The sequence below is a fragment of the Candoia aspera genome, chromosome 2, assembly GCF_035149785.1.
Source record: "Candoia aspera isolate rCanAsp1 chromosome 2, rCanAsp1.hap2, whole genome shotgun sequence".
Classification (NCBI taxonomy): Eukaryota; Metazoa; Chordata; class Lepidosauria; order Squamata; family Boidae; genus Candoia; species Candoia aspera.
Genome location: NC_086154.1, coordinates 72,856,925 through 72,873,003, shown reverse-complemented (window position 1 = coordinate 72,873,003; position 16,079 = coordinate 72,856,925). Strand labels below are relative to the sequence as shown.

Sequence of the window (16,079 nt, the reverse complement as noted above, 5' to 3'; positions counted from 1 at the left end):
CTGTGAGAAGGAGAAGGAGAAGGAGAGGATAACAGCAAAGCATTTTAAGCCCAGGTAATGGCTAAGAATAGAAAAGTAGGATTACAAAATAATTACCAGTCAGTCTAATCAGACAACATTGGGCAGATAAAATTTCCCCACTCTATTTATCACAACTAAAGAGATTTTCAATGCTTGCTAGGAGCAGATCATTTCCCACTTACCTCTGATTAACTGAAAACTGTAATATAACACAGTTATATCTGGGCAGTACAGAGGCAATAGTAGGGCAATAGGATACAAAAATACAAATGAGCTCCAAACCTCCAAATTAATTGCTTTATTAAAGAAAATATAAGAAAAATATCTACGAGAAAACAAATATATAATTTGCACATATAATTACAGAGTCTCAGTAAACCACATACTGTGGAATCTCTTTAAATAGTTGGGAAGTGACAAAGCAAAACTGAAAATTGGGAGGAGGGAAATCTCATCTAATCATCTGCCATTGTTATGATTTGAAATGGTGAGGTATGCACCATGTGATAAAACAAAGCCCAAGAAGGAAAGGTCATCTCAAAAAGTGAGGAAATATGAAGAATATAGCTCAGGACTGTAGTACAACTGTCTTTAGTTGGATTGGGGGCTAACATTTCAAGAAATGGGCCTTTTCAAAGAAGCATGGCATATCATTCTTTATAAATGTCAGTGTTTTGCCAGAGAAGTATCTCCCTCATAAGATTTGTGAAAATCTTCCTCCTTAGACCAGCTTTTCTATATGACTACATAATTCAGGTGCTAATTAGCTATTCCATTTCTTCCTTTTTTAAAAATAGTAGTGAGGGCCATGGCTATCTCAGCTACAAGAGGAAGTGGTCAGTTAAAAGGCTAAATTAAATATGAGTGAAATATCTGAATACATTAAGGTACCCCCCCAATATGGGGGTTAGATTTTAGATTTGTTAGATTGACTTTCTAAGTAAGTAAGTAAGTAGCCCTCTCACCCTGGAACAGCTTGCTCATCATGGTTAAGTGTGCCCCTACTCTGATGATACTTCAGAAGATTACAAAAACAGTCCTCTTTAAGAGATTTTTTAGATACATTTAATTGGAATGATGGGTTTATTAAGTTTTTAATTTTTGTTTATTATTTATTGGTTTTATGGATGGATTTTATGATTATGTGAATGTTTTACATCATGAGTTGCAAGCTGCTTAGAATCAGAAGAGTAGGTGGCATATACAGTACATTTTGGTAAATACATACAGGCATACATAAATGTAATGAGGAAATAGGGTTGCTACATGGTTCTTCCTTCATATCTGCTGGGGAAGTATTCCTGGAACTATTAACCCTAGGAGAGGATTTTCCATTGATGATTAGACAGTTTGTAAAAGAAATGGAAATAGGCCTGCAATAGCTATAGCTATTACATCCGGGCTGCAGAATCCAGATGATCACTAGATGACAGCAAAGTAAAATAAATAATCATCTGGATTTTTGCAGCCCAGATAAGATAGGGTTAAGATAGCCCCATTTAAGGTCATCTTCCTACCAAGGATCTAACTTCATTCTGCGTGCATGTACTTGTAATGTTTGTTCCAAACCAACATTTTTACATATTTCAACCAGGAGAGTTGAACTGAGAAGTGTTCTTCACTCCAAATAACTCCCCACAGTAAATATGAATACAGTCAGTATCAATTCTGAATCCCACAAACAGAAGTCATTGAGGGATGGCAATCTGGAGAAAAGGAAAACAGAAAACAAGGGGGAAAGGACTCATTTAACCATCCCTCAACCTCAAAATGCACTTAGATGTTCTTTTAAATTATATGGTGTGGGGATTCAGTTACAAAGTCTTACAAATATGTTAATAAATCACTGTCAGCCAAGGCTGTGTTCCTTTATATAGATCTTATTCCTGAAAAAGCTTCCAGGCAGACATTAAGCAATGCCTGAGTACTTTAGCTGGATCAACACATTTGGTAGATTGGCCAGGAAAGCCTTTTTATGCCTCTCCCTTAGTGTAAAGCTCTTCAACATGCTTTCTGAGTCCTTTGAAAGATAGAATCACAGTTTTCTCCTTGGTAGTTCCCTAACCAAGGAGAAAAACATACCCCCACCAACACTGGCAGGGCAAGGTATTGTATAAAAACAGGGAGCAAACCCCACATTCAGCAGCACTGATGATGTTACCTAGTTCAATAATGAAACATCTGCAAGCAAACAACCAAGCTCAGAGAGCACCAAGGACTCCACAGTTCAACCCTGAGCTACAGATATTCTCCTCTGTTGATACTGCTGACCATTTAGAGTCATCTATACTGAAATAGTACAAAAGTCTCCATAACAAAAACATGAGAAAGATCCTGACTGGACCAGAGGCCCATCTAATCCAGCAAGCTGGCAAACCATATGCCCAGAGTCCCCTTTTTGGGAGAGATGGGTGATAATAGACATTTGAAAAATAAATAAATAAATCTGGGATGCTCATGAGCAAGATTTGAGAGCAATAGCTTTCTTCCATAATTGCTACCTCACAATTGGCAATTTGGCTCTATTGCTTTTCATTTTGAAGGTAATGGGCAACCATTAAGGCCCACCATAATTCACTGATAGCTGAATTAATAAGAATTGCTTGATGTATGTACTTCTTCCAACCTCTATTCTCTCTTTCAACTGGAATTCCATTTTTCTTTACCTCTGTGCCCCAGAATGATTTAGTTTAATTCAATAGAAGGGAAGAACTCTGGCAGCCAGTGTTTAGAAGACAATTATAAACAATAGCTGGAAAATGGAAACAAGAATATACCAAAGAACCCATGTACACTTTCTCAAGCATGTTGGTTGTTTGATCTCCATAGTATTCTAGATTGATTCAGATTTACAGCTATGGTATGCAGTTTAATATCTGTGCCTTAAAGGAGGACAGGTACAACTAGGAATCACAGGAGACTGGCAGAGCAGGGGAAATACCCAGATCAGTGCTGTCCCAGCTGTGCATTGCAACAGCAAGGTTGTAGGGGGTGATCCCATGGCTCATCTCCCCTACACATTTCCTTGTTGTATAACCCTAGGAACTGGGCTGCATAGATCAGTAGAAATGCAGCAATATGGATGAAATCTAATTGCTCTCTAATTCATGAACTGAAATTATAGTAGAAGTAATATTCTGCAGTAAAATGTTGTACAGTCTAGGCAGGTAAAATATAGGACCATTTTTTATAATGAGATTTTTGTATTTGTGTAAGAGATTTCAATCAAATGTGTCTTTAATTAACAAATTGATTTAACTTCTGAGTTGCTGACTCAAAAGGATTAGAAACAATTCTGCACTACTTCATCCAAAATCTTATATTGTACCTTTAGTATCTTCATCTTCAATGGTGGTATTTGTACTCTCTGAAGATTCCTGGATCAAAAAAGAAAACAAAATGCAAAAGATTGGAGCAAAGTAAGACTATTCCAACTTTATTTTTCAGAACTGTTTTGTTAACCCTTCATTAAGGTTCTACCCAAACAGCATCAAACACTGCAAAGAAATAAAAACCAGGTGAGCATCAAATAAAGGTACAGGTCAATAACCACAGCTCTTGCTTTGCACCTGTAATTCTTGCCCTGACTTTTAAGTCTTATAAAACTAAACAGGAGGTCTGAAACTTAATCGCCTTTCTTGCAATTGTCTACTATACTAAAGAAGACAGATCAGTATAGCAGGAACGAAGGTCCTGAAATCTCCTATCATTAGCAGAAGTAAGAGGGCTGTGTAGGAGTGAAAGACAGGTATGTACAAATTAACAGGAGGAAACTAGGATGAGGGAGGCAGGGAGACTGTGCAGGAGTGAAAGAGGCCACATTGAGTGCATAGTAAGGAAAGAAATGTACAGTAAAACAAAGAGGGTTTCTAAGACCCACACAGACCATCAAAGCCTGACACACACTTCCTTCCATAAACAGCCAACTGGTACACAAATTAACATGGAGAAAAGGGAGCCATTTACTCTCCAACATTATCAACAAGACAACTCTGGTAGCTGTACTAGGACCACTAGTTCATCCCACCAGAGACTTTTTTTACATATCTCAGTCTCAAACAACAAATTGACCACAGTTGCACCAGCTGTCTGATTCCTTGTGACTGAACAGTTCCAGCAGAGCCATATTAGATAGCCTTTTCCTTCATGTCTCCTTGGACTTATGTAGTTTGCACACCTGCTAAAGGAGAAGCACCACTGAAAACCTTTCCCTAGAAATTCAAATTAGGTTCTCAGTGCTCTTCAGTGGGCTTCAGCTTCTTCTTGTGCCATCCATTCCTGTTTAATGGGATTTGTAGGGAAAATGCTGCACCGAAGAGGTCCAACCTTCAACCCAACCTTCTATGCTTTCCAAGAACAGGAATGGTTGGAAGATGTTGAGAGGCCCAGCATTATCAGCATTGAGGAAGACAAAGGACACTCACCATTAACTGAACGCTGGAACTGGACTTTCTTTTCTGGAAAAACAAGGAGAAGAGATGGGACAAGAAGAGACACAGAGTGAGAAAGAAAGAAGTGAGCAGAACATGGGATGCCAAGAATCCTGAGACACTTGTGGTGATCTCTCTAAGAAGATGGGATTTTTGTGGGTAAGCCTGATGCTTAATTGGAGAGTTCCGTGTCTTCAGCAAAGACAGAACAACCACTGTACACAGCATGCTAACCTAAATTTCCTGCACAAGGAGCAATTCAATCAACATTGTCCAATTTGCACTCTAAGTGCTACTCATCTTTGTTACCTATGAATCTTGATATCCTACACAGCCTTAACATCTAATTCTCAACTTAGTTCTTTTCTTATCCAAGCCAAAGCAAATATTTCCAAGTGGAAATTTCCCAAGCTGAATATATACTAGATATCAGACTAAAACTACTGTGCTACTTTTACATATGAACACAAGAGTATCTAAATTCAACTTTCCAATAACAAAACACCATACTTTTAAAACCTGCCTTGCCAAGGAGGAGAGATTGTCATCCTGCTGGTGGAATAGGCAAAAACTGTTCATTTAGAATCAGAAGATAAGCTAGAAGGAATTCAAATAGTCCTCTAACTCAACCTGGTAAGGCAGGGCATGCTACAACACCAGTATCTGAATCTTTCTTAAATAATTATGCTAGTGCTGAAAACATCTTACTTTACTACCCTAAAACTGTACTCTTAGTACAGCTGAAATCCATTGCTTCTCAATAATGCTTAATGCACGTACTCTTCTAAAACACACATACACCGTATTTTGCATGGATATGTGAAGCATATCTGATCCCACACAGCCGCACTTCAAGATGCTACATTATGCATCTGCATTGATTACCAGGTAGCAAAACTGTGGGCTTGATGTAGGCCATAGTGACAGTGGTGTACATGTCACAATTTTGCCTGGAAAGAAATCCGGCCAATGGGAAAATCTGGAAACTGGATTTTAATGATGACAGAGTATTTTCATTCCCACTAAAAAGGATAGGTTTGCTAAGCTTTATTTGAAAAAAAAAAAATAAGTAGATGCTATTCACATCATATCTGTTTCTTTTCTAGAGTTCTGCAAAGTGCAGTAATCAATAACCTTATGCAGGAATGTGCTATTACACACTTTCGTTAGGAAGCTAAAAATAATGAGGAACCTTAAGAAGATAACTAAAACTACAGATATTTATTATCTGGTTAAAGCCTAACTGCAAAAAAAAAAAACATTCTAATTGCAATTTAAGGAGCAGAGATTATATTTCATATATTTCATATAATCTCAGTGTGGCACCAAAGATCACCCATATACTAAATGGTGGAAATGAGCCTCTTTGAATTGCAGACATGGACTCATGTAACACCACAAATTAGCAGCGAGCACATTAGGGCAGAAATCCTAGAAATAACCCAAGAAATATAATTTAAACCTTTGCCCTTTAATTTATGATACAATTTCTTCAACTAATTACTTCAATGCACACTGGAAGAGAATCGCCTTAATGTATTTCAGAGGTCAATGAGCACTCAAAAATGTTTTGAAGTTCCCTCTTACTTATCATCATTATTATCCAGTTTTGGCATTGCTTTGCAAGCAATCCCAACAGTTCTTCAGAGCACGCATACTCATGCTCAGACCAGGTAGAAAGCCCCTTGAGGAGGTTGTGTTGCCCCTCCAAAAGGATGCAGCACCTCAGTGCTTCAGACAATGAGTTTAGCTGGGCACTTCAGGTGCTTCACACAGCCCTAAGAAACAGGTTTCAAATGTGCCTATTGCAGATTAAATTATAGGATATGCTTCAGATGATATGGGTAGAAATAGCAATTCATGCCCATTGGCATCTAGGGATCCTCACTGTCTTATTTCACCTGTGTGTAACATCATATGTTGTTTAAATGAGTCCTTTACACCTCTCCTCTGAAATTTTTAAAAAGGGAGAACAGATTCTAGTATCTCACTATGTACAATGGAACTAGCTAGGCTCTGGTCCATGGTAATTCCATTGAAAACCTAGTAAAAGATGCAATAGGAAACCTTACTGGACAGTAATTATAAAAGCAATCAGACACAACATGATGCAACACAGAGGAGTGACCTCATTTAAATAGGACAAACATAGAATAAAAGAACACAGTACAGGAAAGTGAACTTAGTAATTTAGGACATAGGATGTGACATGGTGAAGTGCAGTGGATGCATTAATTTACAGTGTGTGAAGATGTGACTCTGAATAGAACAGTGAACGCTATTGTGTAGCCACTAGTTAAAAAGAAGGGAATGCCTTATCTGTCAATAAATATAAGAGCATATTGATCAAAATAGTAAGGATTAGATGGCAAGTTTTCATTTTAGTGAGATGATGTTATATCTGGACAAGAATATCTACCTTTCTAAAATGGGACTACTCATGAAAAACATTTGTTTCTTGGGAGCAGTTTACCAAACCAATGAATTTCATCAGAAAAACACACTGATCTTGTGACCGTGAATCAGACATTTGTGTCTTGCAACAAAACAAGCAAAAACTCCCTCACTGCACAGAGAATTAAAAAGAAACAAGGAAAAAGAAAACCCAAGAATGTACAGCAAGCTGGCTTAACCATTAAGAAAAGGTAGAAACTGATTGTTTGGGTTAGTTTCTGAGAGGAAGTAACAGTGAGAAGATAGCGCCCGGAGAGGTGTTAGCACTGGGAACAGCCAGCTGCCTCAGCATAAATATATATCTTGGCCCAGCAGTCCTGTTGTCAGAATCTCCAAGGCATATGGTCATTCTCTGAAACTGCACTCCTTTGCCACACCCTCAGATCACCATCAAGTCACCGTCTGAACTGTGAAAGAGTTGCCAGACACCTTTCCAGAAAATTCCAGTTTGGCTTCCAGAAAATAAAACAGTAATAATGTCAGTGAAGAGCTATGCCATACCCTATTCCAACGCAAATACTTTGGAACTGAGCACTGGAAGTAATATTGCTGCTAAAATGAGAAAAGCTGTTCATGCCTCAATCCATTTCTCAGTAAAGTCATGAACCAGGTTTCGAGGTCTCATTGGCTTTACAAAGCTAAAGACTTGGAGCACTGTTCCTGGATTTACTACTTGTTCTCCACCTTCTCCTCTGTCCCAGTGGTGATAACAACCTCTGAATTCTTTATCTCTTCCAGATTTCCAAAAGTTCCTTTATCATATCAGTGCAGCAGGGTGTAGATTTCTTAAAAATCACAACGAATTATTCAGGGGAAAAAATGTAACAACTGGACTTCTTACCACAGCTAAAAAGCTAAGCCAAGAGCAAAAAATTGTAATCAACAGATCTTGCTAAATCAAGTCACCGTGCATTTTCACCATTGGCCATCTTGGCTGGGACCACTGGGAATTGTGGTATAGCAACCTCTGGAAGATCCCAGATTTTTAATCCCAATGTTAAACTAACTTCCTAATTAACTAATAAATGAAGAACCATCCTTGATCTCATTCCCTGACCCATCCCTTTCTCTTCCAAGAACAGTTCCTTACATGGGATTAGAAATGCCAGAGGCAGAATGAAATACAGCTCTCTTATTAATCTGTAATATCCGCAAAGGGGTAAGGTTGATTCGTTTGAAAGTGCTCCTCCTTCAAAATCTTCCTTTGCATGGAAAGGTAATACACTAAGAACTAGCATATAATGGGATCAAGAGGAATTCACACTAAGGCATGTTGTAAGATTATACACATCCACAGAAATATTCTGGGATATTAAATACCATAGGGAATTTGGGGACCTGTGAGTTACAGTTCTACAAGAAGGCAGTATCACCATAGCTTCTGAATTTTTGAATCAGTTCTGAGCCTAGATTATTTCTAAGAAATAACATAATTATGTGATAATACTGAAACAGAAGATTAGAAGAAGGACACAATCTTCTCTCCCATTTATAAAAGTAAGTAGGAATGGAAAGAGAATTATTAGAATATATTTCTCAATCTCAATGAGCAGCTCAAAATGTTGCTTAGTTCTTCATTATTGTCTTCTCACAATTCTCCTCTCTAATGCTTTTTTCAAATTTTTTGTGGCATGAATTAATTAAGCAAACTTAGCATGAGCTGAGGCAACAATTACTATATCTAAGCTTTACAAGCTATAAATATTTTTTCCTTCAGTTTTATTTTTTGTAGGAAGGGCAAGAATGGGAAAAAACGTGTCTTACTATTGAGAAACAAGTGAAATAGAAGATCTGGGCCACGCTGGGACCCACTACTAGCGAAGACCTCCAACTGTATTTGTTGTCTTGTAGGATACAGGAATGCGGAGGACTTACCTTCACACCATCATTCTTCTTGTTGCCACCACTTTTCCCTCCTGTGGAGAAAAAGTACCATGTCAAGAGGCACAAGCACGATACCAGCGTTAGCAGAGTGAGAACCAGCAACATGAGGAGAACTGACTAAGAGCAATAGACAATGGAACTGAAAACCACACATTCAGTGCTGCAGCCTTCTCTGATAACAATCCAGCAGTCTGAAGGAAGTCTCTCTCAGAAATCCATGAAGCTCACAAACTGATTACTATGATCCTTCCAATTGAACAATAAGCCACAGCCACTTATAGTTATGTATTCCCAAGTCTTTGAAGAAGTCAAAACAGAGCCCAGCAGTGGCGGGGAACTGAAGGCACATTCTCCGTCAGGTTTGTTCATTCCTTCCTGAAAGGACTAAGGCTCTTCCAATCACATGGCCATAAGGATTTAATCCTCCCCTATGAAGCCACTCTGGTCCTTTCCAAGTATGCTAGTCTCACTTTTTTCTTAGATCAGTTCACGAATGGTTCAACTGTAGATAAGTGTGCTCTTGCCTGCCTGCTTTTCTCACTCTCAGCCTCTCTTGCTAATTTTAGTCCCCCATGCTGCTGGAGATCACGTGTTACAATTTTGACATCCTGACAGCTGCAGCCCACATTTCGACAGTGATAAAAAACAGGCACCTTCTTTTCTACCCCATTCCCATTGCAGACCTAGCTTCTGTCCTGAAATTGCAGTCCGTCCTAATCTCTCCCACATTTTGCTTTTGCCTGCAAATAGATTTTGAATACCGCACCCCCCCTTTCTCTGTATCTATCTACATGTGTGTGTGTGTGTGTGTGTGTGTGTGTTTGTGTGTGTGTGTATGATATATATATGTATATCAGAAGCTCAATTGGTTGGAATATTGCTTCTGAACCGAAGACCACCGGATAATAACTTGTCTGGTGAGAGTATTGCCTGGATTACTGTATTTGGTTCATGCAAAATAGAGAGTGCAAACTTTTTACAGATATGTAAACTTTTGGATTTTTTTTAGACTTTGTGATAAACCTATAACAATTCCAGAATGCTAAGCTGATTAACCCTCCTTTACTTCCACAGCCCGTTTTTCTTTATAAAAAAAACACACACACAGATTCCTTAGATTGTTAAAATCTATATCCTCCCTTGTTTCCTAAGTTTTTATTATGTTGTTCTCATGATCTCTTTAAATTCTCTTATTCCATTTAATACACATCAATCACACAGTCTTCTAAGTGTATATTTTCCCACACTTTGGGATTTTTAGAAATTCTACAATGCATTTTCCATTTACTGAAATTCTCAATTGCTCAGGTTTAACAAGCCCATGTACAGGTTGTCACATGTAAATACTGCCTATGTATACTACGTATTACCTGAGCACACATGGAAAAGCACCACCAGTTACGGCTTTGCATCCAACAGTTCCCACAGCGATGCACATACTGTAGATGAGAATGTACATAATTTCCCAAGCAGAAGTTTGTTTGTTGTTTGTTTGGGAAACCCCCCCCCCCTATGAAATAGCCTTAATATCATAATGTCTGTTCACAACAATTGTTCCCTTCAAAAAGGATATCTGTCCCAGTCAATCAAGTTCTAAAAATGTAAGAGAGACTTGTTGGAATAGAGCATGTCTGTCTGCGTCAGGTAAACCAGACAGGAAACATGACTAGATGAACTAATTCTACTTCATTGTAAGGCTACATTAATAGCATCTTGCAAGTCTCAGAGTACAAATCTCCCCCCCCCCCCCATTTATCGCTTGACTGTTCAGGACTGTTCCCAAGTTTCTTCTTTAGACCATTACCCTCTCCCAGACTCCCTTTCCTTTTATCTGATCCTTCCCTAGGCAGCTTCTCTTCCCTCTGTCCTCCAAGGTTGCCCTCACATTCCATCAGGGTCCGGTTCAGCATCCTGCTTCTCACAATAACTGAGGTGGTTCTGGGAAGCCCAGAAGTAAGGCTTAAGGGCAGCAAATTGTCCAGTGACTTTGAGCCTATATTCCGGATAGCCATCATAACTATAATCCGCCATAAATTTCACTGATCCCCTCCTACAGCCATCATTTTATCACTTTCCAGATACAGGGTCAATCAAATGTCCCCATTTATTTCTTGCGGATTTTTCTTCATGTTAAATTTCAGCAAATGGAAGTTGTTTTAGAAGACTCCCATAAATTCCAAAAGTTCTTTGGAAAATCCCCAAAACTGCCTTACTTTCCTGAATAATGATTTTTAAAACTCATTTCTAAGCAATTAGTATCCAGGAAGGAAGTGGTTTCATCCTACTTCCTATATCCTAAAAAGCTCCATCTCACAGGATTGTGTATTTTGGGACAAAACCCCTCTGAGTACATAACATTTCTCACAGAATAGTGTAAAATGAAATTCCATTGTCTAATCTGAGTTCTTTCAAGCAAGTGTAATCTGTTAATAAATAGTGGTGATGGTGTGAATGGCCTGTTGTGTGAGGGAAGGGAACTTGATTTATTTATTGCAGCCTTTCCACCAATGTGCAAAAAAAGTATTTTTGTACTTTTTCACTTGATCCAGAGAAAATGATCCAGAGAAAATGCTCAATATCTATTTATTAATATGCCATGCTAGAAGATGGAATCTAGTGCCTGAATTAATCTCCCTTCTGGTGTTTCTGTATGAGTCACTATGCAAACTAGACAGGCCACATCCACACAGCTGCTTCACTACGCTCCTTCTTATCCTGGGGTCCTTCCCTAAGTCTTGCTGTCTCCACAGCATGCCCTTGCCATAAACCCAGAAGGGGTCTGAGCTCTGCTATTGCCCCTACAGCATAATCTAAAAGCTGTGATTTTAGTTTCCTTGGCTGAATTCCAGTCCTGCCCAACACTATCCTCCATTTGAAAATTGGCATGAACAATATTCTGATTAAGCCATGCACTGCATTTTTTCCCCCTTTCCTGTTGTATCATTGACCCACTGAATTTATTTTTTAATCTTTGAAACTATGGATCAACTGGTCAACTTATTAACCACTAGATGCCAGGAAAACTTAGTTTTTGTATCTCTTGGCTGCCCTCCAGTGGTCATCTAGATTTGTGCTGTTGCTAGATGAGTGCTGGTGAACAGCTGGATTTTGAGCAAGGGGGTTAGCTGTGGGAATTGGTGTGGGAGCTGTAAACTACCCTAAGAATCTTACAGGAGGAGAGGAAGTATGGAGCCAAGGCTCCTGAGTGTTGTGGCCACTGGGAAGGGACTTCCCTGCCAGGCAGGTTACAGAAATACAAGAGACAAGTATTTTCAATTATACTTCCAATTACATGCATTAAGCTAGGGAGAGGCTGGTCATTTTCAGGACCAGGTCCAGGACCAGGTCTCTAGGTCAACCAGTGGATGGATGATTGACCCATTTAAAAAAGAAACAAAGTGGCAGAAGCTGGGATTTCAGTCTCCCCCACAGCCAAAACAGAATCGATGGTGGAGGACCAGTCAGGGATGGGATGGAAAGTGGTGGTTCCACAGAAAGGTGGCAGAAGTTTTCTAATGCTCCATTTATTTCTGCCTCTCTGATAAGCTCTGGTAGGGTCAGAATGCTCTGCATTCCATCGCTCAGACTGTGTCATTTGGTGGGACGCAGGGGATGTGCCTTCTGCCCCACTCCCACCCTTTGGAACAGCATCCAAACAGCATCTCTCCCAAGATTCAGTTGGCCATCCTCTGAGTGCCTTTTGAAAGGCAGTAACCTTAGTTCTTTCTCCAGGCACTGGGTCATGGGGTGGCACAATCCCATTGGGTGAATCTTTCCAAGCACTTTATGTCCTTAGGTTTTTGTGTTTTGTTTTTATTATTTGTTTTCTGTGTTATTTTACATAGATTTATTGCTGCTTATTGATGATGTATGCTGCTCTGAGTCATGTGCCAAGTGAATGGCTATATAAATCAAATCAATCAATCAATCAATTAATCAATCACAATAGAACAAGTCATTTTAGGCCACCTCTCCCATGGCATCAACGTATCCAACTCTGTCTACACACAGCATCTGAAGATGGGATAAGAAGGAAAACGTTACTCTCAGAGTGGAGCACTTAAAGCTATCCTTGGTCTGCCTCAGCTGTGGGTGGATGATGAGATACAGTAAATGGTATGCATATATGTCCTATGGAAATAATTAGTAGATGTTCCTCAAGCTATGTCAATCAGCTGTTAATCCCAGGGAGTTTAAGTGCATCACAATGTGTAAATTCAGGCCTGAGCTATAAGTAATTACTCCAGACAGTGGCTTTTCAGCTTTAAGTGAAGGAAAGTGTATGGGAGGAGGAGTTATTGAATGAACAATTATTGGTATTATATAAGAATAAAAGAATCTTTCACAGAATTATAAGAAATTCACTTTAAGAAGCCAACATCTTCAGGACTACCTCCTCCAGAGCTACAGAATGCACAGACTATATTAAATCTCCTCATGGATTCTTCTAGGGCCAAAGAATCTTTTTTATTTTCCACATTCAAACTGGCACATTTAGGGACACTGAAGAAAACATAGTAAGGGAAATAGGTGATCAGATCTGCATTCCTAGACTGGTGATACATTTAAGTCATAGTCCAAGAATATATAATATAAGATCTTCAGTGCTTTCTCCTCAGCCCACCACCACCAAGTGTGGGCTACAACATAAATGTAAAGGTTTTCTTTATCTTTTCTTCCTGGTATGAACATTTCAACATACTGTACATACAAGAAAGTCATTTGGGAGTCATGTGAAAATGCCCAAACATGCTTGTGGAAGTCTAATGCACCCACCAATCATATTTTCTACCCAAAGTTAGTAGCCAATAAGTAAGGAGGTAGCAAGTAAATAGAGTTGGGTTACCTACCAGAAAAATTACGGGTTGCGAGCATCGTAGTGAGGATTGCACCCTGGAATACACAAAAGACAAAAAGAAAAAGTGGGGAGACAGGACACAATGTTGGATTCAGAATCAGGCCTATTCCCCCCCCCCCCCATCTCCTTTTTCTTAAAAACATCCAGTGGAAAATGGAGCTAGCTGGGGCTCCAAGGGGAATGTACCTTTGGCCCTGTTTCAGGGGCAGGATGAATATAGTTCAGGGAAGATATTAATAGAAACAGCAGTTTGCAGAAATCAAGTCATTTGATATTAGCTCAGGGATTTTTAACTGCAAGTTTCTGAATGGTGGACTCAGAGTTTATTATAATCACCTTATAGAGATTAAATAGCTTTTCTTCTAACGTTAATGAAACTCCATTCTCCACTAAACTAGTAACACTTGAGCTCTGATGGGACCAGACTAACTGATAAATATCTTGTCATATTAAAGCGGATTTCCTACAGTATCCCAAGTGGAATCCCAAATATGTCATCTATCTTTGAGACATTCATCTGATTAAAACTTCTGATGCATCAGTAATTTGTGTCAGGACATAGATCAGAAAAAATTCTCCTAATGAACAACCAATTCTCCATTATTTAGTGTTGTACTAAAATGCAAGATTGCGCTATAATGCCCCAAACTCATTCCACTTGCAGCATTAAAAACAACATTTGGATATGCCAAGACAGACTCATCTGTGGCATATATTTCTACACCACTTCAATTTAGCAGCTCTAATTAAAATCTACTACAATTACCACTACTATTACTACACTCAGCTCTTACATAGCATATTGTCCCATAGGTGTCAAAGAGCAGATTGGTCTCTTCACATCCATTTTATAGAGGGGAAGACTTCAGTACATTACTGAAGTAACACCTCCAGAGCCATTCTCTGTAGTCACTAAAATAATTCATTATAGGTGCCTGCTTTGCCATAGCCTAATATTTTAAAGTTAACTCATTTCCTGTTAGGAAACATTCCACACATGTTTGTATGGAGAGTACTGAGCAATTTCATTTAGCATTTACAGAAAAAAGCAAGATATACTTGCACTGAATAAATACACTGAATTGGCATGAGAATAATTAGCATTTACATCTCTGTGTTATTCTAGCTATGGATAGATTCAAAATGTCCATCAAAATATAATTTGGGGGCATAGGGCAAAAGGTCAAATGGATCTTTGCTGCTCACTCTCTGTCTTCCCTTCTCTGTTGAGCATTTCTCAATATTTCAGTCAACTGTATGAGCTAATGAGAAATTACATTAGTAGAATTAACAGATTTCTGGATAAAAAGCAAGCGCAGATCACTATCTCTTACTTGGCCAATAATTTTGTGAGTTTCCAGCCCAAAGGCAAGAAATCTGCAAGGGTTCATAGATAAAAGAGGTAGAATATATGTGGAGGTAATCCAAGAAAACATTGGATCTAGAAGATGATGATGACGATGATATTGTTGCTAAGTCTCCTAACTGAACCATTCCCCACCTGCAGTAGTATATAGCTGAGTGAACAGGGATCTAAAAATTGCAAATGTGGACCCTTGAAATATGCAATATATCTGGAAGTAAAAATCCACTGGATATCAGCTTTCAGAAATCTCTCAGGAGGCAGTTATAGTTACTTCTAAGCTTTTAATTAAAGGACTCAGACTAATAAGGTCATTTCCCGACTTGTGATCTAAAGCAATTTAATAGCATCACCCAGGCATCGTTGATGTAATATAAAGCCTGTCCTCATTATTTTAGCAAAACAATGATTGGATGACTCTAGAAAACTTTTAAATCTCTAGAAAATTTTCACTCAGTGGGGAAATGACCAAATGTTAGATTTTCAAATTCAGATGTACAAGATCACTTGAGTAAACTTCTTAGAGAACCAAGACAATTATGCATAACGAAATTCTGAATTGTTTTTCTGTCTCAACTAATGACTGTGGCATTAGTACCGTCTAACTGAACCTGAAACAGGTCTATCCCATGAACAGAAACAGATTTAGTTATACAAACAGAAGTATAGTCCAGTCTAATGTCACAGAATGCTTCTAGTCAGATGCTTCCTGCTTCTGCCATATTAAAAGTCATTGTATAGCTATTCTGTCTTTTCATCCTCAGTGACTTTTTGCAGAAAGAAGGCAAGCCTGACTGGTGATAAAATATAGAAAAATTACCAGTTTTAGGTGATGTCATCTGGATCTCCTGTAGAGACCTGCAGGAAGCCTAATCTGGACCCAAGTCTTGAAAGATGTAGAACATGAACATGGGAACAAATAAAAGCAGAAACATCCAGTGAAGTAAACAGGAAAGCACCAAGTCACATAATTACCTTTAGCTTTCTTCTGGCATTGAATTTCTTCAAGCAATCAACAGTCTCCTGTCTGTGCATGCAAGAAGCCACAGTGGAACGGTGCTGAAAGATA

General features: G+C 38.8%; 1 protein-coding gene across 3 annotated transcripts in view; it reads right to left on the bottom strand.

Annotated features, from left to right (window-relative positions):
- CAMK2A (calcium/calmodulin dependent protein kinase II alpha) overlaps nt 1-16,079 on the bottom strand; it is a 162,716-nt gene that overhangs the window by 9,505 nt on the left and 137,132 nt on the right. For 2 of the 3 annotated variants that reach the window (XM_063292200.1, XM_063292202.1), the window contains exons 11-14: nt 15,986-16,069; nt 13,640-13,682; nt 8,781-8,821; nt 3,350-3,398 (exon numbers count right to left, since the gene is read on the bottom strand). In XM_063292200.1, coding sequence (XP_063148270.1) covers nt 3,350-3,398; nt 8,781-8,821; nt 13,640-13,682; nt 15,986-16,069 — 217 coding nt within the window. Of the gene's footprint in view, nt 1-3,349; nt 3,399-4,445; nt 4,479-8,780; nt 8,822-13,639; nt 13,683-15,985; nt 16,070-16,079 lie in introns of all 3 variants that reach the window. The other variant, XM_063292203.1, reaches the window with a different exon arrangement.